At 42.6% G+C, this 20390-nt stretch overlaps 2 protein-coding genes across 5 annotated transcripts in view; one reads left to right on the top strand and one right to left on the bottom strand.

Moving 5' to 3' along the window:
* The window catches only part of LOC121433919 (serpin B6), a 56947-nt gene that overhangs the window by 35475 nt on the left and 1082 nt on the right, over positions 1-20390 (bottom strand). The window lies entirely within an intron of this gene.
* Nqo2 (N-ribosyldihydronicotinamide:quinone reductase 2) lies at positions 1889-18109 on the top strand. Of its 4 annotated transcripts, none has more exons than XM_041632601.1 (7): positions 1899-2010; positions 6035-6122; positions 8993-9157; positions 11633-11763; positions 13560-13673; positions 14573-14674; positions 17542-18109. In XM_041632601.1, the coding sequence occupies exons 2-7, from the start codon at positions 6116-6118 to the stop codon at positions 17716-17718; spliced, it is 696 nt and encodes a 231-aa protein (XP_041488535.1). In that variant the 5' UTR covers positions 1899-2010; positions 6035-6115; the 3' UTR covers positions 17719-18109. The 4 variants fall into 4 exon arrangements, with proteins under 4 accessions (XP_041488537.1, XP_041488535.1, XP_041488538.1 ...); XM_041632602.1 differs by lacking the exon at positions 1899-2010 and adding an exon at positions 3739-3773; XM_041632603.1 differs by lacking the exon at positions 6035-6122 and having other exon boundaries at positions 1889-2010.

The following is a 20390-nucleotide window of genomic DNA, read 5'->3' as shown; positions in this document are numbered from 1 at the left end:
ACTTAGTTTGACACATAAATCACACACACATACACATATGATTGTTACTAGGAAGTGTATGTTTCTCAAAGGAAAAGAAAAACTTTTAGCAGAAGAGAAAGAACTATTAAGTAAAGCCCAAACAACAACTGTCAGAGGCAACCTGACTACTGTGGTCACCTTTAAAAAGGGACCTTTAAAAGTCACTTTAAAGTGGCTGCACAGTGTTCAGTTTCATTCTGAAATAAAATATGAGGAGGTGGCAGAGAGGCAGGTTCTGACAGGATTGCCTGCCTCCTTGCCTGCTATACCTAATTCTTCTTGTACATTTCTTCAACATTAAAGTGATACAAGTGATAAACTGGATGGCCCTTGAAGCAATGCTTGTTATCAGTGCTATTTTATCTCATTTTGAGAACATGACCTGCACCTGGAACTCAACATACAATGTCAATTTGTACCAGATCAGCAGAAAGCTATTATTCCTTTTAAGATTGTGCTCCTAGTGAACTGCCCTACTGTTCAACGCAGCTTACACCATGATAAATACCAGAGAATGCCACTCAGCTTCCGGTCCCCAGCGGAGAGCAGCTTGCCTAGCCTGTTCTCGTCAAGGATGCTGTGTACTCCAGTCACGCATGCGTCCACAGGTTCTAAGGCACCCTACACCTGCAAGTCTATTACAGGTGAAGACTATGTCCAGGTCAGGGTTCACGGGTAGCCCTGGCTTTGCTGGGGAGTGAAGTAAAAATGCCATTACCCATCTCTGAATACAAGGAAAATGGTAACAGAGAGATCAACCACACTATCACTCCCTGAATCGGTAAGATGTCACTGTGAGTAGGAAGCCAGAAGGCCAACACCAACACACACACCTAACAAACAAAACCCCAAACCCAAAACAGGAGAAAACTTTTTTCTATGTTGTTATTTTTGGTTTTGTTTATTTGCTTGTTTTGGGAGATAAGGTCTCTTTAGTACAGGCTGGTCTTGAACTTGTAATCCTCCTGTTTCAGGCTTCTAGTACACCTGGGATGACAGGTTAGCACCGTCATGTGCAATTTCTGATCTATCTGAAGAGGGCTACTGCAGGACACATAGACTTAAAGCCAAGAGCTTGGGAAGGGGTCTTGGGGAAGTCGAAATGACAGAGGGGCTGCCAGTGGCACAGACCACAGCAGCCTGAAAACAGACAATTCACCTAAAGCACCCAACAGCTCCCTTTTCTAGCTGTGCCAGCAAGACTTTTCTTCTAAGGGAGGTCCTTGGCCTTGTAACATTTAGTTTTAATAAGCTATTTTATTTGGACCTATATATCCTTTTCACAGTTTCCCCCAGTGGTGACATCTGGCAAGTGTCTTACCATGGAGTTCGCCCCTCAACACAAAAGTTCTTTTTATAGTCACAGCCATTTCCCCTCCAGAATCTTCCAACCACTACTCTGATTCTCCATTCCTGTTAAATTGTTCTTCTGAGAAACAGAATCAGGAAACATATAATTGGGGGGGGGGGGGGGGGGGATGAGTTGCCCCTACTCTGGGAAACTCCCGGTGGACTGGAGCTGGGTATATTGTATATTCACAACTCATTCCTTTTTTGATTGCCTAGTAGCACACTGTGGGAGTTTTGTTCTGTTTTACCCGTATATATTCAGAAGCTGTGTGCGTGATAAACTGCGAAGCAGGAGGGCGCCTCTACCCTTCTCCCAGTACAGTCTTCCTGACAGTCTTCAGCAAAGAGCTAAACTGGTCCTGCCCACAACCACAGGAGCCCAGCCCGGGGGTTGGGGGGGTGAAGGAGACTTGGGGATGTAATACTGAAGCCCAGTGATCCGGCACTGTGGGTGGGTTACGGTACACAGGCGGCCAGAGGACACTGTGAGGGCGGAGCGAGGGGCGGAGCCCAGTGCGGGAAGTGGGCCCTGAATCCCAGTGCGCAGCCGCAGCAGTGGTGCCTGCTGGCTTTAGGCATTTCTGCTCTGTTATCTGGTGGTGTCTGCTGTGTGCGCCGTGCTCCCCACTGAAGACTGAGGTGAGAGTGTCTGTTCACTGCTTCCCCCGAGCGCGCACGTCTTTCCAGCAAGCAACCTTGGGGCTAGGAGGAATGCTGGACCGACGAGACCCCTTCTATTTTTTTAGCTTGTCCCTGAGGTTCCTCGCACCTCAGTAGACTTACCACATCAGGCCCAGGTCCTGCTTAAGACGAACGGTTGCATTCTGTCAGCCCACTTCTGGATAGAGAGCAGCTGTGGGTCTCTGCATATTTACTACCAAAGGATAAAAGTCAAAGTTGAGCCCAGAGCTAAGTTTGTATATGGTGTCTTCTCTTCCCTGGCGCCTTCAAGCAGCTGCTGTTCACACAGCCTTTAGGGACTCTGGCTCAAAAGAAATATCAGCTTCTGTAACTGTTAATGTGAAATTATCGGTTTCAGTAATCTCTAATCTCTGGAAATCTCAGTCAGAGGAAAACAGAAAACTGAATTTGTGTGAATGATAGAAACTTCTAGTAGCTTGACGTATAGCTAGGGATGGTCAGTATTTTGGGAGGACATAACCTAAGTGAGCACAGAAGACAGGCACGCAATGATATCACTACAGGATGACATGTTAGCTCCTAGAATGGCCACCATGGAGCCTGCCTGTAAATGATACAGTGAAAATATCAAAATAGCTCCTGGGTGTTAAGACAAAATTACATTTATCTCTAAGTATCAGAGCTCATTTCATGTGGCTTATTGGTTAACCACAGCCTCCACCAAAAACAAAACAACAGCAGCAGAAACAAAACTAAACACCTGGGAAATGTGGAGCTCCCACCTAAGGAGAGCTCTTAATGCACCTCTGTACCTGAGGGTGAAGAGCCTGTGTCGGGAGACGGCTCTGTTCCTTCCCATTGCTACTGCTAGGAGAGTAGGAGAGTTGAGTAAGAGGAAATTCAACTCTGATGCACACTCCCATGCTCCATTTCCTGTAAATGTGTAAACTGGGCTGAGCAGGACAGCGAGGGTGGTGAAGCAAGGAGAGGCTTAAGAGAATCTAGTGTGCCTAAGGTGCTGCAGTGAAAGCCCCAACTAAAGAGGCTCTGCTCTCTCACTTGGGAAATCTCAGGATGTACTTTGTTCATCTGCAGTGCTCTGGGAGCCTCTGCCTAAGGTCTGCTGTTACTCCTAGGATAAAATCTTGACTCTGCCCTATTTACTTGGTCATTCCCCATCCAGCTCCCAGACTGCATTTCCGACCACTCACTTCAGATCACAGCCCAATTAAATAACCTTTCTTGCTGTTTCTGGAACCTTCCAAATCAGTTCCCACCAGGTCCTTACTTGATTGCCTGCCCTGCCTACCCTGCCCGCCTGCCTTCCCTGCCTTGCTCTGCCTTGCCCTGCCCTGCCTGCCTGCCCTGCCTGGATTTCTCTCTTGCTCCAGGTTTTTTCATGGCTGGCTCTATTCACTGTCTCTATCTATTCTGACACCGCCTCTGTAATGGAGCAGACACAGAAAATGTGGACTTGTGGTGTCTACGTAATGTTTGGTGACTCTGAGATATGGGACAGTCATCTGATTAGTGCTCTGCCAGAGATGAAGCTTTAGATCTGCCCTATAAACATGCAGTGTAAACTGTGGGAAGAACTCTGACCTCCATCTCTAACCCTTCTCCTAGACTTAAGGTACATCCATTTCCACAAGGCATTATAAGGAGGTGCAAGAATTTAACTTGCAAATAGCATTCATCAGAAAAGAAAATTCTTGGCACTGAATTCCCAAGAGGTCAAGGTCAATTCTGACTTTTAAAAGGTGAGACTGTACCCTGGGGAAGATTTCACCCCTTGGAGCTTTCCACCTGTTGACCCAGCATAACCCTTGCCATCTTCCCAAAGCCCTTAGCACCTAGCTCAGCACCACTTTCACCAAATGAAGGTTTAAGACTGAAAAAAATCACCTGTTTTCCTCAAGACTATCCTTAAATAAATAAATCCATTTCCTCCCACCAGACCTATACAAGCAGCATGTACTATGAGCATGGTAACATGGATTGGTTTTCTATTTAGTGTGACAAACATCTTTCATTCCAATACAGTATTTCTTCAGGGTGTCACTGCTGCCATCGGCACCAGCACTTTCCACTGTCTAAGAGCTGATTGCTTTGCCTGCTTGTTGACTGTTCACTGTCTCTCCAGTACCAAAGGGTATATATAAAGCTCAGTTCCTGTTTGTTTGCTCACTTCTGTGTCTCACCACCTCGTTCAGTACTGCACCAGATAGCTGCTTACAACACATGGTTGTTGTGAATAAAGCTATGGACATGGGTAAACAAACGGGTCGAGGAAGAGACCTGCTTAGTCGTCCTCATCAACTTAGACCATGAAACCTGATGTGGACAATTCAACAGAACTGCCATATACGGGCTGCCCCTTCATGCTTCCTTGCCAGGGTACAAATTTCAATTTGTTTCAAACAAGTGGGTCAGTCTCAAAAGCATGTGGCCCAAGAGCTTCAAAACCTTGTAGGTAAGTAAGTAGTCAAGGATGATCTTGAACTCCCAATCCAGGATTACTGACATATCCTACCATACCTCAAGTCCTGTTCGGATCCTACTTTTGATCTTTTGAGCAGATAATCAAGTGAAACTTGATCAACAGAAGAACATAATGATTCCCTGTTTAATTTTTAAGGAGCCTCTCAGTTGCCTTCCATAGAAGCTGCACAATTTTATACCTCACCAACACTGAATTAGTCTCTTTACCTGCCACCAACTCTTGCCGCTCTGATTTTAGCCATAATAGTTCCTAATAACTAGCATGCCTTTCCGCATGATTATTGAGCTCATTTGTGTAAGTTTGGAGGAAAGTAGGATCAAGTCTACCCATTTCTGAGTTGGACTGTTTGGTTTTTCACTTTTATCTGAGTGTTTTGTTTTTTTCCTGGAAATAGCAGGAAGTATTGTATATTACTTACTTTGCTGTTCCGTGATAAAATGTCATGACCAATGGTGACTCGTAGAACAACAAGTCTATTTTGGCTTATGGTTCCAGAGAAAATAAGAATCTACCATGACAAGGAAGCATATGGCAGCAAACAGCAGGCATGGTGACAGGAGCAGGGACCTGAGAGTTCACATCTTCAATCACAGAAGTGGGCAAGGCTATATAATCTCAAAGCCTACCCCCAGTGTTATCCTCCCCCAGCAAGGCTGCACCTCCCTATAACCTCTCCAAACAGCATCACCAAACGGAAACCAAATATTCAAATACCAGAGACTAAGGGGGTACATTTCTCATTCAAACCAATACATCCTGCCTCTAGAAAGTTGTTTTGAAGATGGTCAGCCAAGAGTATGATGACACAAGCCTCCTTGTCTTTGGAGTCCATTATGAAGAACAGTTTAACCCAAAATCTTTTACTGAAGGGAGGATGCTGGAGATTAAACTCCAGGCCTTACACATGCTAAGTACATGTTGTACCACTGATCTCCACCCAAGGTCCCCTAGAATCATATATTATACCCACTATACACACACACACACACACACACACACACACGTATGTGTGTGTGTGTGTGTGTGTGTGTGTGTGTGCCTTCTTTCTTACTTTCTTACTTTTCTGAGCCAACCTGTGCCTCTAGTTGGAAGACTGAGGTACCCAACTGGCCTTATTTATAGTTGAGAAAATTGCAGTGATGCAGTGACATCCCCTTGAATTCCCCAGTGCCCTTCATCTTATCAGCCTCACTGGCTAAAAAGGAAATCTTGGTATGCAGGAAGGCTAGCTGAGGAGGCACCACTCAAATTTTTCTCTATGGTTCCTTTTCCAGGAGTTCTTCTATAGCTGCCTAAATGGAAAGTTCAAGTCCTTCCAGAAAACGAAAAAAAAAAAAAAAAAAAAGCGCTGGTTTGGCATTGTGTGTGGTTTATACCAGAAAGCCTACTTCTCCAGAGGTTGGCTCGCCCTCTGAGAAGCTGTTTTTCAGATGTGTTTGTGAAGAACTCTAAGGCCTATAGTTGGTATCCTGACCTCAGCTCTATCTTCCATTCCTCCCCTGGCTTTTTCTCTTCCAGAGTCTTACAATCACCAAGAAGAGTGACAGTACCTGAAACTCCAGTCTACTATATCAAATCAGAGAACCCATCTCTTCCAACATGGCAGGTAATAACCTGTTATGGGGTGTTAGACATTTAGCCAGAAATTGTATCATTTGTTATTATTAAAAATTCCAGCACTCAGGAGGCAGAGGCAGGCGGATCTCTGTGAGTTCGAGACCAGCCTGGTCTACAAGAGCTAGTTCCAGGACAGGCTCCAAAACACAGAGAAACCCTGTCTCGAAAAACCAAAAAAAAAAAAAAAATCCAAGCAACATAGATGCATATATGAACCCCCCTGGTTTATGACACGGATCATTGTGTGTAATTATTTTCTTTCGTATTTTTTACTTTGCCCATTTCAACCTCCTCCTGAAAAAGTGGGGCATATGCCTATCCTGCCTTTGTCAAAAACCATGCTTGGGACAAAAAATTCTCAAAAAAGGGGGAACTGAGGAAATGGGCTTTTTAGACAAACCTTTGATTCCATCTTTACCTCTCCCCTCCTTTTGCAGTACTGGCACCACATGCCCCAGAAGCACATGTCCTATCACTGAGTCACACCTCCAGTGCTTCTGTGTCTGCTTATTACATATATGCACACAGCAGGTACATATACCTAATTTTACAACTCACTTTTTTTACACAGTAATATGTAACATTGTAATTGTTTCACTTTAAACATGCAGAATAACCTCATTTTACATGTTATAATGTAGATTTGGGGTTTTCCTTTGCTTTTGCAATATTTATTTATTTATACATGCCAGAAAAGGACTCTGCTAAGCTTTATTTTGTCATTTTGTCCCTCGTACCTATCTTTGGATTTTTCACCCCTGGTACTACTGATATTTGAGACCAGACCTGTTGTGAGGGTGCCATCTTATAGCATTTTTAGCACACTGTCTCTGGGCTGTACCCATTAGATGCTAGACGCACTTCATCCACCGCCAGTGATGATAATTAGAAATATCCCCATCTTTGACAACTGTGCCTGTGACTGGTAACTTTGCCCCTAATTGAGAAACACTGATGTAGGTATTTCATTTATATTCATTCTTTTGGCAAGCCCTTCAAGTACAGTTCCTTTATAACACTGGAGCATTAGAAAGTGAAATAAAACCTAATAATTAATCCAACCCATGGAATTCAACCTTTACACTCAGATGAATGCCCTGAAATTGTTTGCTTCATGCTAACATTTGTTTTCTGTTCAGGGTCCTAGACTAGAAAGTTCAAATCAAGAGTTTAACATCTTAGTGGCAGAGAGACTGTCAGTAAAGTGCCCGCCAAATGCACACGAGACCTGAGTTCAGATTTCTAGCACCCACACAAAAGCCAGGCAGAGGATCACGCATCTGTAACCCCGGCACGCAGAAAGAGGTATCCCTGGAGCTCTCTGTCCTGCCAATCTAGCCAAATAGTTCAATGAGGGACTATCTTGAAAAATAAGGTAGAAAGCCACTGAAAAGGACACTTGACACAGACCTCTGGCCTATATACACGTGCACATAGGTGTACTCACATTCCAAGAGTTTTACTGTATGTGTGTATGTGTATGTGTGAACATATGCAGGTGCACTTGTATGTGTGGGTTCATGAGAAGGCCAAAGGTTGATACTGGATATCTTCCTCACTTATTCTCCATCTGATTTTTAAAAGTTATTTTATTATATGTATATGAGTGTGTGTCTATGTGTCTATGTACTGCATGCATGTGTCTATGTACCCACAGAAGTCAGAAGACGGCATTGGATTTCCTGCAACTACAGTACAAATGATTGTGAATGGAACCCAGGACCTCTGGAAGTGCAGCCACTATTCCATCTTTCTAGTCCCCTCAACCTTATTTTTTAAATACAGGGTCTGTAATGGAATCTGCAGCACACTGATTCACCTAGAGTGGTTAGCCACCGAGCTCCCGGTATATATGGACATAAGCTGACACTGTTGGCTTTTTGGCTGGGTACTAGAATCCAAATTCAGATCCTCAGGCTTATTCATGATAGAGGCAGTGTCTTCATGGCCGGCTCTTAGAATCTTCTTGTCTCAGTGTCACTGCCAAAAGATAGGATCTACATGGTTCTGTCTCCCTCAAGAGACTAGGCTCTGGTTCCTCCTATTTTATTTAAGGGTCAGGTGTCCATGTACCTGGGGGAGATGAAAACAGAATACACCAGTCTGAAAGTTGCCATTATTGCTGCCTGCCGATGTAGGCACAAGATATTAATTCCTTTTAATTTTGTATTATTTTCTGTTATAGAGAAAGACTAAAATTTGTCATAGAGGCTATCAAAACTGAAGCAGGCTTTTAAAAGATTTTAGTTGTATGTTTTTTAAGGTAAAGGCTGAATATCTCAATCCAAAGATACAGTTCTGAGCACATGATTACCAAATCTCCAGAATCAAAAAAAAAGTGGGTTTTTGAGCATTTATAATTTTGAATTTTAAAGTTTGAGGTATTTGACTTATAAAGTCTATACAAATATTTCAAAGTCTGAAAAAAAAAGCCAAATTCCAAATCATTTCTGGTCCCAAGCATTTAAAAAATAAGAGCTACTCAATTTGTATTAATAAGCCCAAGTTATAGCATACTCTAATAGCACTAAAATATGCATTATTTTATCACCCATTAAAAAATTGCTGATTTATAGCCGGGCAGTGGTGGCGCACGCCTTTAATCCCAGCACTTGGGAGGCAGAGGCAGGCGGATCTCTGTGAGTTCAAGGCCAGCCTGGTCTACAAGAGCTAGTTCCGGGACAGGCACCAAAGCTACAGAGAAACCCTGTCTCGAAAAACCAAAAAAAAAAAAAAAAAATTGCTGATTCATTTGGTTCAATGCAGTTATGTTCCTATACATCACTTTCGCGCTAGCCATCATCAAGTTTTAACAGAAAGATGTGCTCTTCAAAGAAAACATTTTTTCCCTTGACACAGGGAAGAAAGTGCTCATCATCTATGCACACCAAGAACCCATGTCCCTCAATGGGTCCCTGAAGAATGTGGCTGTTGAAGAACTGAGCGAGCAAGGATGCACAGTTACTGTGTCTGACTTATATGCCATGAACTTTGAGCCAAGGGCCACAAGAAATGATATCACTGGTGAGTCCATGGGGTAAATCATCTGTCTTAAAATTTTCTGTGTTTTGGCCGGATGGTGGTGGTGCATGCCTTTAACCCCAGCACTCAGGAGGCAGGGGCAGGCGGATCTCTGTGAGTTTGAGGCCAGCCTGGCCTACAGGAGCTAGTTCCAGGACAAGCTCCAAAGCTACAGAGAAACCCTGTCTTGAAAAAAACTGTTAACAATATCTAACTGCTGCCTCATGACCTCAAGTCTCAGGTCAAAGAGTCCTGATGCCAGTCTCTGTCATCTCTGTCCCCCAGCACCCAATTCTTCTGCTCCCATGGTAGTGAGGTTTCTTTTTTGTTGTTGTTTGTTTGTTTTGCCCCACAGGTTTCTTTTAATAGAAAGATTAATCTATTTTTATAATGTGCATGTCGATGTGAGAGTAGGTGCATAGGGATGTGGTTGTCTGCAGAGGCCAGAAGTGAGCATTGGATACTCTGGAGCTAGAGTTACAGGCAGCTGCGAGCCTCTGGACATTTGTGATAGGACCTGAATTTGGGTCATCTACAAAAACGAGTATGTGTAACCTCTCCAGCCCCATTTTCTGTATTTTCAGAGATATCTGTGCTATGTAGGCAAGTATGAGGGTAGCATTAGTCTGCTTCCTCATCTCTCACAGAACACTTAACCAGCTTGAGCAGAGATTTTTCTGGGCTTGCAGTTCTAGGACAGTGGCTGGATCATTGATGTAGTAGCTTGTAAGTACCTGAGAACTTGAGCACAATGAAACTAATTCTGGGGAAACAGCTTCTTATCATTTGAACATTTCCATAAGATCAGGCTGTAGGCAAGCCAGTAGGGCATTGTCTTAATTAGCAACTGGGGTGGGGGGGCAACACGTGTGGGTTGGTCCACCCCTGTGCTGCTGGTCCTGTGTTTTATAAGAAAGCAAGCCAAGCAAGCTATAAGTAGGAAGCCAGTGATCAGCACCCATCCATGGCCTCTGCATCAGCTCCTGACTCTAGATTCCTGCCGTTTGAATTCCTGTCCTGATTTCCTCCAATGATGAACAGTGATCTGGAAGTGTAAGTCAATATAAACCCTTTCTTCCCAAAGTTGATTTGGTCCTGATGTTTCATCACAGCAGTAGTAAACCTAACTATGATAGAATTTGGTACCAGGAGTGGGGTGCCATGTTGTTTTAAAGAGGATTGTGGAAGGACTTTGGAACTTTGGGTGAAAAAAAGCCACTGAATGTTCAAAGCTTGGTGAGCTCTTCTGTCAAAGCCTGGAAGAAAAAAGGGTTGAAAGAAATGCAGACAATGGAGACCTGGGTTGGGAAGTTCCAGATGGAAGTTTGAGAGTTACTTAGACTATTGGGGCCATTATGTATTTACTATTTTGAATTAAGATTCCATAGTTTTGGCAAGCTGGGGCTGAAGAGTCAGCATAAAGTGCATACAGGTGCCCGAGGAGGCTGGAAGAGGGTATCAGAACTCCTGGAATTGCAGTTACAGGAGGTTATGACCTGGGTGTTGGAAACCAAATCCTGATCCTCTTCAAGAGTACCAAGTGCGCTCAATGACTGAGCCATCTCTCCACCACACCCTTTTTTAATACATAGTTCAGGCTGGGGATATATCAAAATAATCAAATACTTGATAAGCATGTGCAAAACTAGTACTATTATCTCTTAATAAACAGCAGCACAGGGACTAAGAAAATAGAAAGTAGGATATGGAATTATAATTTTTAAGCTAGTAAAATAATACATACCTCATGCCAAAAATACGGATGATAAGATTGAAAGTGTCAGCAAATACTATACCATTTAAATCCATCCACCAATTTTATTATGTGCAGGAAGTGTCAGAACCAGTTCCCTTGGATACTGAAGACACTGTAAGTGCAAAGAACCTAAGTGGATTTGGGCTGCACGTAATGTGGTGGCCACACCCCATCTGATAACCTCTCCAGTACATCCTGACCTCTTCCCTATAGTAGTTACAGCCTAAGGGTAAAATAGAATGCAAAGAAATGCTCAGCTTTTTTCAGTTATGATAATATTGAATGACTGATCCACTTTCCATTGAGATTCTTGCATCTCAGAGGTCTTGAGTTTGCACCCTCTAGTCTTGATCCTATACAATTGGGGTCACATTTGAGTCTTAAGCCACACTAACTGCAGGCCACTTCTGCTACTTAGGACTCATATGGCACTAAGTACCTAGCCTTTCACAAGTCTTGGCTTCCTCTCTACTAAATCAGGAATTACAGTGATCTCATGGTTGTTAGGAAGAGAGGAAAAGTGACCAGTGTAGAGCACAGCTCCTGGCAGATGGGAAGTACTTCTCCCAGCCTTCTCTATCCTTAGCCTGGTCTCAAACCCGATCAGGTCACAGCAAATCCCCAAAGCTTTCAGGAGACCAGACCATACAGCAGTTTTTGGAAAGCTAGGACAAGCTGAGAACACTCACCTAGGACTGAGAAATTAACCTCTTCCTTCCTAGGTGCCCTCTCTAATCCTGAAGTCTTCAGATATGGGATAGAAATCTATGAAGCCTACAAGAAGACAGCTCTGCCCAGTGACATACTTGAGGAGCAGAGAAAGGTGAAAGAAGCTGATCTAGTGATATTTCAGGTTTGTTTTTTCTTATATTAATGATTAGATTCATCCTATGAACAAACACTTGAACATTACATTTAGAACTAGTGTTTTTTAACTATGTTTGTAGTTATTTGAAATACCTTTCCTGTTACAAGTCTAATTAGAATACTTTCCTACTTTGATAAAGAAATTCTTTTTTTAAAATATCTATTTATTTATTATGTATACAATATTCTGTCTGTGTGTATGCCTGCAAGCCAGAAGAGGGCACCAGACCTCATTACAGATGGTTGTGAGCCACCATGTGGTTGCTGGGAATTGAACTCAAGACCTTTGGAAAAGTAGGCAATGCTCTTACCCTCTGAGCCATCTCTCCAGCCCCAATAAAGAGATTCTTTCTTTTTTTTTTAAATATTTATTTATTAATTATGTATACAATGTTCTGTCTGTGTATATGCCTGCAGGCCAGAAGAGGACACCAGACCTCATTACAGATGGTTGTGAGCCACCATGTGGTTGCTGGTAATTGAACTCAGGACCTTTGGAAGAGCAGGCAATGCTCTTAACCTCTGAGCCATCTCTCCATCCCCAATAAAGAGATTCTTATAATCAGTGTTACTCACAACCCTAAGTCAATATCAATCAAAAATATACTCATTGGCCCAGTGGTCCCAGAAGCATCAGAATCATGGCAGTCTTTCTGCTTTCATCCTCCCAAGGCCCCTGTCCCAGACATGCCAGCTAGCTGGGAACCAGATTTCTCTGCACAATTGTTTATCAAGGCAGTTTAGGCCAACTCTTGCATTAAATTCCTTACCATTAACAGCACAACCTTGTTTCCATCCTCTAATTAGCTACTACATACATACTAATGAGCACACACACACACACACACACACACACACACCACAGATTGGTATATATATCCGCTACAGAAGGAACTAGCCCTATAGCTGACTTCCAGAAGCACTAACTCAATCTGGCCACTCCTACCAGCACTGGACAGGGTACAATTAACATATATCCATAATCTAGGCAGTCAGGTAAGTGTGTGATTCCAAAGAATTGTTGCACTGTTGGAAATCCAAGTCAACTCAACAGGAAGAAGGGCTAAGTATATAAGGGCTCTGCTCACTTGAGTCCTCTGAGCAAGAACAGCCATGGCAGCACTTCTGGAGTGTTTTGCTTTCCCCAGATTTCCATCATGCAAGGACTTCACTAATCAAAAGTCTGTTTTCTTGCCTATCTTAGTTTGTGTTACTATTGCTGTGATGAAACACCATGACCAAAAGCCAGGTTGGGGAGGAAAGGGTGTATTTGGCTTACACTTCCACATTCATAGTCCACCACAGAAGGAAGGCAGGGTGAGAACCTGGAGGCAGATGATGATGCAGAGGCCATGGAGTACTACTTCCTGGCTTGCTCAGTCTTTCTTACAGAATCCAGGATCACCAGCCCATGGTGGCATCACCTACAATGGGCTGAGACCTCTACATCAATTACTAATTAAGAAAATGACCCACAGGCTTGCCTGCAGCATGATCATATGGAAGCATTTTCTTAATTAGGCTCCCTCTTCTCAGATGACTTTAGCTGTGTCAAGTTGGCATAAAACTTCCTCACTGCCTACTCTGTGGCTAGCATAAGGAACTGTCATCAGGAGACAGTCACCACAATAGCAACTCAACCATAGTCAGCTCTACCCTTCATCCCACTGTGCCCATGTAGTGCCCCACCTTTGCCTGTTGAATGTCCTGGGAGGAGAGGTCAGTGGGACTAAAGTATGAATCCTGAGACAGAGCCGTTTCTGCTTGTTATTCCATCCCCAGTTCCCACTATACTGGTTCAGCGTTCCAGCAATCCTAAAAGGCTGGATGGACAGGGTGCTGTGCCAAGGGTTTGCCTTCGACATTCCAGGCTTTTATGACTCTGGTTTTCTCAAGGTATGTTCTCTGGGGATAAGGATCAGTATGAATCCTTCCAGGGGGAGGAAGGTGAGGGCATCTATCAACTTATATTTCTAGTTTGTATATTTGTATAAGGTAAGTAAATATTTATTAAGCACTTAATGTATGCACAGCACACTTCATGGATGATAAGTACACCCTTTTTTAAACTCAGAGCTTTTTGATAGCGAGGGATATGCATCTACACTAATCTTCACACAGGCAAAAGAAGTATGGGGCTGGGTACTGAGCAAGCGTGAAATGGGTAATGGCATGAAGTACCGGTACTGTTTTCAGCCCCAACCTTGGCTGGTCTTATACTAGTTTACACTTTTGGGATCCACATGCCCACACTGATTCAGGGGATAATCACAAACCTCCTGTATTTTAGGAGAGGGAGTGGTAAACCTGCTAGGTACCATGCATAGTATCTGAAAATGTCTTACTGAGAGAACTTCCTACTAAGCAAATGGCTTTAAATTCTAAAAACTTCAAAACTTACGTGTTTATGAGGAAAATGACTCAAGTAACGAAGATACTGACCTTCATTGCATGATCATCCTGTGTGAGATTAACTCACTTTCCCATCAGCCCTGAGGTTAGTATCTCAGTTCTCTTGGGGTCTCTGAAACCTAGTTTCCTCCAGAAGTCTTACATGTTAGAAGTTTGATATTCACTTATCCCTTTGCTGCTTGCTCTGCCCCCATCCCTGTTAGGGAATTAGCTGTCACCTTTAGATGGCTCTTTGGGACATGGGGGGATTATATTTGTCTACCTGGAATGAACCTGACTTTAGGCTCCCTTCTAACCACCATAAACTTCTGTATAACATCCCAGGAGCACTGTTTTCTGTTCTGGCAGCCACATGCTGCATTTCCTCTCTTCCCTGCCTGCAGGGTAAATTAGCCCTCCTTTCCGTGACCACTGGAGGTCCAGCTGAGATGTACACAAAAGCAGGTGTCAGTGGAGATTTCCGGTACTTCCTATGGCCACTCCAGGTAAACAGGCCTTGTGGGCCTTCTCCGCTTTCCTGACACGCTGAACTCTCCCCCTCTCCACTGCACCTTACACACACATACACCATGTAAGCTTGACACTCCATTTGACTCCCAACTAGATAGAGAAAATAATAACATTTTATCCTTATTTTATTTTTTAAATCAGTAGCAGTTTAAAGGTTGGCTAAGAAGACAGACAATTTTGATAATGCTTGACCCAAAGTAAAGCCAAACCTGGTTATCCTGTTGTATGCTTTATGAGGATTGTAATAGCCCTGAGGTAGCACCAGGTATGTGGGTATAAATGATGAGCAACACCAAGGCCTGGAGAGCCCTCCCCAGACTTACAATGCTCTATGAAGCTAGCACCACCATTAGCCTTGGTTAGAGGTACTGTAGACCCCGTGATCTGAATAGCTTCACTTGGGCCTCTAACACCCTAGACAGAAGAGTGACTAAAGAACAGCCATCTACTAAGAAGGGTGATGGCAGAGGGAGTTCCAGCAGGCTAGGATATCCATATTCATGGAACTCCCCAGTGAGGGAAAGAGAACAAGAGGCAGACTTCAGTGCAAAGACTCCTAGGAGACCTGGGAAGCTAAATGGATGTGCTCTTCCATATGGTGAGGAGAGATACCTGTCTAGGTGTGAGGAAGGCTGGTACCTAATAGCTGGAGTGATTGCTTTGGCGATTGTAGACATTATGGACACAAGATGCAGGTATGAGTCTGTGGTAGAACAAGTACTGAGTGTACACAAAGCCTTGAGTTTGAGCTCCAGCTCCCCATAAGCTAGCTGTGGTAGTGCATACCCATAATCACCACTTGGGAGGTGGAGACGGGAGGACCAGAAGTTCAGGGTCATCCTCAGCTACACAAGTTTGAGGCCCACCTGAGATATAAGAGTCCTTGTCTCAAAATAATAAATAAAAACAGGGAATTTTCCTTTTTCTTTCTAGGTTCAGAATCTTACTCCCTGTTTCTATTGAGATGTTAGCATTTTTAACTGATTTGTCAGCTCTCTGTGTTAGTGAATTATCCTATTATATGTTTGCAAAACAGTAAGAGTTTCTTTTATATGGATATAGTTAAGTTCACTCCTTGTCTTTGTTGTTTGCTCTCGAGTGAGTTACAGATGTGTATATGTGTGTGCGAATGCACTTGCCCATGCATATGTGAATACTACAAGTCAATTTCAAGTATCTTCCTTGATCACTTTCCACCTTATTTTTTGAGATCACATCTCTCACTGTTCCTGGTGCTTGCTGATTTGGCTAGCCTGGGTGGCCAGTGAGCCCTGGGATCTGCCTATCTTTGTCCCTCTCCCCACATATACTGGGGTTACAGATCCATGCTGCCACACCCAGCTTTTTTAATTGCTAGGGTTCAGAACTCAGGGCCTTATCCTTGCACAGCAAGCATTTAACCATCTGTACAGTCTCCCTAGCCCACTGTTATCCTTTTAAATTCAGTCACCTAAAAGTTCCTTTTGTATTTGTGACAGCTACTGTTCTCTCCCTGTCCCCTGCTTCCACCTAGTCCATTTGTTGAGTTCTTCTACTGATATAATTGATGTTTTAAAATTTAATTTATTTTTTAAATTATACTATTTGTTGAAGCAGAGGAGAGATGTCCATGCCACAGCATCCCATGGAGATCAGAGGACAATTTTCAGGAGTTGGTTATCTTCTTCTACCATGTGGGTCCTGAGGATCAAACTTAGGTCATCACAGACTTGGCAGCCTGTACCCTTAGCCACTGAAACATTTTACCAACCCCATAAATTATTTTTATAAAAATTTATTTTATTTGTTTTATGTGTTTAGTTTTATGTGTGTTTTGCCTGCATGCACATGTGTGCAGTGCCCACTGAGAACAGAAGGGAGAACCTCTGGGACTGGAGTTACAGAGAGGTGTGAACTACCATGTGGGTTCAGTAACCAAACTCTGGTTACCAACAAGAGCAGAAAGTGCTCTCAACTGTTGGGCTACTTCTCCAGCCTCCAATAGTGTATTTGAAAGAGCTGATTTCCAATAAATGAAATCATGTTGTCTGGAGAAAGTAATGTAAAAACATGTATGTAGGTTTTTGTCCTCTAGCTCCACCTCTAAGTAATGCTTGGATAAGGGTGTAAGTTTTGGAGAGCATCATGCAGAAGACAAAGTGACATTTCCAGGGAGAAGCTAGGCTCTTTTTGAAAGATGATTACGATTAGTGGATTAGTGCTGCTCCATTAAGGGCAATAGCAAGCTGTGAGCATCCTCCTCTGAAGGCTAGCCATTCTCATACATATCACTGACTAAAAACATGTACTTTACCCCAGTTTATAACAACATGTAGTAGAAGAAAATGTAAACAATATAAAATATTTTTAAAGTCCACTTAAATCTACACCTCCAGAAAGAATTACTTGTAATTTATTTCCTAGTAGCCTAGATAGATCCTTACATAAAAATGTTTACTACTTGTTTATTATTGTTGTACATAAATGGTATAAAAGAAATACTGCTTAAAATTTGTTTTAATTAACAAGTAGGGTCAACAACTTTCTACAGCAGTACATCATAGCTAAAATAACCTCTCGGTACATAGCATTCAAAGTAGAAGAATTTAACAAATCCATCAAAACTGTAATGTTTAGTGATGGACTCATTAGTTAAGATCTGTCTTAAATTCCAGCTGCCAGGTCTTCTGCTTATGAAGCACTCTGTCCTGCAGCTATCCAGAAATGGGTTGTTTTCAGTTACTTTGTAGCATCTATTTCATGATTTTTGAAGGCTTCTTCACATCATTTCCTCTGTTTAGTAATTTAACTGAGTGTACATAAAGAGCGTGGTTATGATCAGTTCTTTCCTTTCTGTCTTCAGCATGGTATACTGCACTTCTGTGGATTTAAAGTCCTTGCCCCACAGATCAGTTTTGGTATTGACAGTTCATCAGAAGAAGAAAGAAAAGTGATGGTAGAATCATGGGCCCAGCGGCTGAAGAACATCTGGAAGGAAGAGCCTATCCACTGCACACCACCTTGGTACTTCCAAGAGTAACATTTTGTGCTCTGAGTACAGCTAACAAGCAGCACAGTGAGAGACCTAAAGCATGAGCAAGAGAGGTGGTGCTGTGTCCAAAGATGTAGTTACCAGTGCCCACCAATGAGTGTCCTCAGTTACATGCAATTAGATCAGACATTTCAATAATCAGCTTGATGCACTGTGTTCATTCTGCCTGGTCATTATTCACTCATTCTTCATTTCTTTAATATTTCCCTAAAATCTCTCATTATTTTCAGCCTTCATATATAGTTTTCTAAACATGGAGGTAGATTTGTTTGTTGTTTCATTTTGTTTAACTTGACTGTTTCCCCCCCACACACAAGAAAGATGAACCCATTTATACTAATGTTTTAGTGCTAAATTTTTAAATTTTTTTGCTAAATTTTTATTTACCTCTGTCTCTTTTTTGCCTTGGGGGTTATTATTGATGTTTTAATTAAGTAGCAGTCTAACTTTTTATTATTAAATATATACAGTAAGGGGTTTTTATCATTTAGTACATCAAAGCCTTTGATAGTATTCTACCACTGTTCACAGAGTGTTATATGAATAACAGTTAATAGTGACCCTGAAAAGTAGGCATAAATATATGAAGACATTTCCTACCCCTCATTGTCATCACTACTGAAGATAAATTTAAAGGACTGAAAAAGTAGATAATCTGATCTAGACCTTAAGAGAAAAATGAAGATATTTCAAAAATTAAAAAATATAGTTTTCAATGACTGTACATTAATAAAGAAATTTCTTTAAATTATGTATCTTTTTAGAAGGACAATAATGCAAGAAAAAAGAAAGGCCAAAATGCAGTGGACATGGGGAACAAGGACTGTGGGGAAAGTGCTGGCTCTAAGCAAATGATGAGTATGAAATAATAAGCTGGTCATTTCACAGTGTGGCGGCTGGAAAGGAGAAAGAGTTTATTTTTGCTTATGGCTCCAGAGAGAGGAAAAAGAGTCTATTAATGGCGAGAAAGGCACGGAATGCCTGAAGGAGATGGTTAATCACATACACATGCAGGAAGTAAAGAAAGCAAGCAGAAAGGGGACAAGACTATAAACCCTCATAGAAAGTTTGAACCTACAAAGATTCCATAACTTTCCAAACAGTACCACCAACTGGGGAGCAAGTTTTCAAATATATGAGCCCATGGGGAGATTTCACATCCAAACCACCACACCCATCAGAATACAGTAAGTGGCTACCATAAAGACCATGAAGTGTGACTTCTTTTCCTTTTAAGTTTATTCAACACAAAGCAATCTCCAGCTTCACTGAGGTAGCTGGGGATGTCCATGAACAAAGCTGCCTCTAAACTGGAATTCATTTGCTGAGCCAGCCCCAGCCTCAGTTTTCTTGTCAGCCCCAGAGGGTACAGCACTCCTGTAGGTGCCTCTGTCTGTCTCCTCTCCTGTGAGTCTTGAAGGTTGCTTACCCTCTAGAGTCTAGAGAACCCAGTAGTTCTCAACCTTTGGCAAACCTCTATCTAGGAAAATATTTACATTATAATTCATAACAGTAACAAAAGTATAGTTATAAAGTAGCAATGAATACAATTTTACAGTTGGGGGTCATGAGAGCCATGTGGACATATGCAGTCTGTGCCACTGCCTGATGCCTTGGTGATGTCCTTGGGCTTTGTTGTCTCAGGGCACCATGCTGATGTAAGGGACACTGAGGACCATGAGTGGGTCAGTGGTCCTAAAAAAGCCAAGGACCGTGTTGATGCCTATGGTCCATTTTACCACTGAAGCTCATGTGGATGCCCATGGTTTGAGCTGCTGCCTGCAAGTCATGCTAACATTTATGTGTGCAGAAGGCCTGGCCCCACCACTCAATAGCACATCTGCACTCACACATGTGTATACATACATACATACATACATGCTAAATAAATAAAATAAACGCCAGTTCTGCTTCAGACTGGCCTGTCCTGAAATTATATTTTTGTGTCAAAGCCATAAATCCTAGTTTGGCCTGAGCTGAGATCCCTTAAAAGATTAGGGAAACTCCTTGGACAGTAGACTAATGCAATAGAACAGAAGATCCAGAAATAAGCCCAAGCAACTACAACCACTTGATGCTGGACAAAGAAAAAGAGGGAAATTCAGCCTCTGATATCCACATGTAGAAGAATAAAACTGTATCTTCATCTCTCACCATGCAGCTTAAATTGTATTAAAGACCTGAAACTATGGAACTACTATCAAGATAAAGGCACAGAGGCTGGAGAGATGATGATTCAGCAGTTCGGAGCTAGTACTGCTCTTAGGGAGGATCCAAGATCACTTCCTAGCACCCATTTGGGCAAGTCACAGCCACCTATAAACCACTGTACCTTTGGCTCCAGGAGATCTAACACCTCTGCCCTCCACAGACACCTACACACATACTCACACTTTAACTCTTAAAGAATTTAGACATAACAGCTTTCTGAATAAGATTTCAACAGCTCCAGAAATGACAAGACGTGGATTCCAAAAACCAGACTTGTGCCATTTATCTGATAAGGGCATTTAGTCCATGATGTGCCTTGGGCTACAAAAGAGCTCCCCAGAGCAAACAAGTGTGACAGACATTCCTAAATACTTGGGGCTGTGCATCTGCTGCCCTCTGGTGTCAGTCTAAAGGGAGCCTCAGGAACATCTACTATGGGCTAAAGAGGG

Source organism: Microtus oregoni, unplaced genomic scaffold (assembly GCF_018167655.1).
Source record: "Microtus oregoni isolate MIOR12 unplaced genomic scaffold, Mior012 000042F_ref0000377, whole genome shotgun sequence".
Lineage (NCBI taxonomy): Eukaryota > Metazoa > Chordata > Mammalia > Rodentia > Cricetidae > Microtus > Microtus oregoni.
Note: the sequence above shows the minus strand (reverse complement) of the source record. Positions and strands in the feature narration are given on the sequence as shown.

Excerpts from the sequence above, each read along its gene's own strand:
- Nqo2 (XM_041632601.1), top strand. Across the intron at positions 9,158-11,632 it reads CACAAGAAATGATATCACTG|GTGCCCTCTCTAATCCTGAA; the intron begins GTGAGTCCATGG and ends CTTCCTTCCTAG. Across the intron at positions 11,764-13,559 it reads CTGATCTAGTGATATTTCAG|TTCCCACTATACTGGTTCAG; the intron begins GTTTGTTTTTTC and ends TTCCATCCCCAG.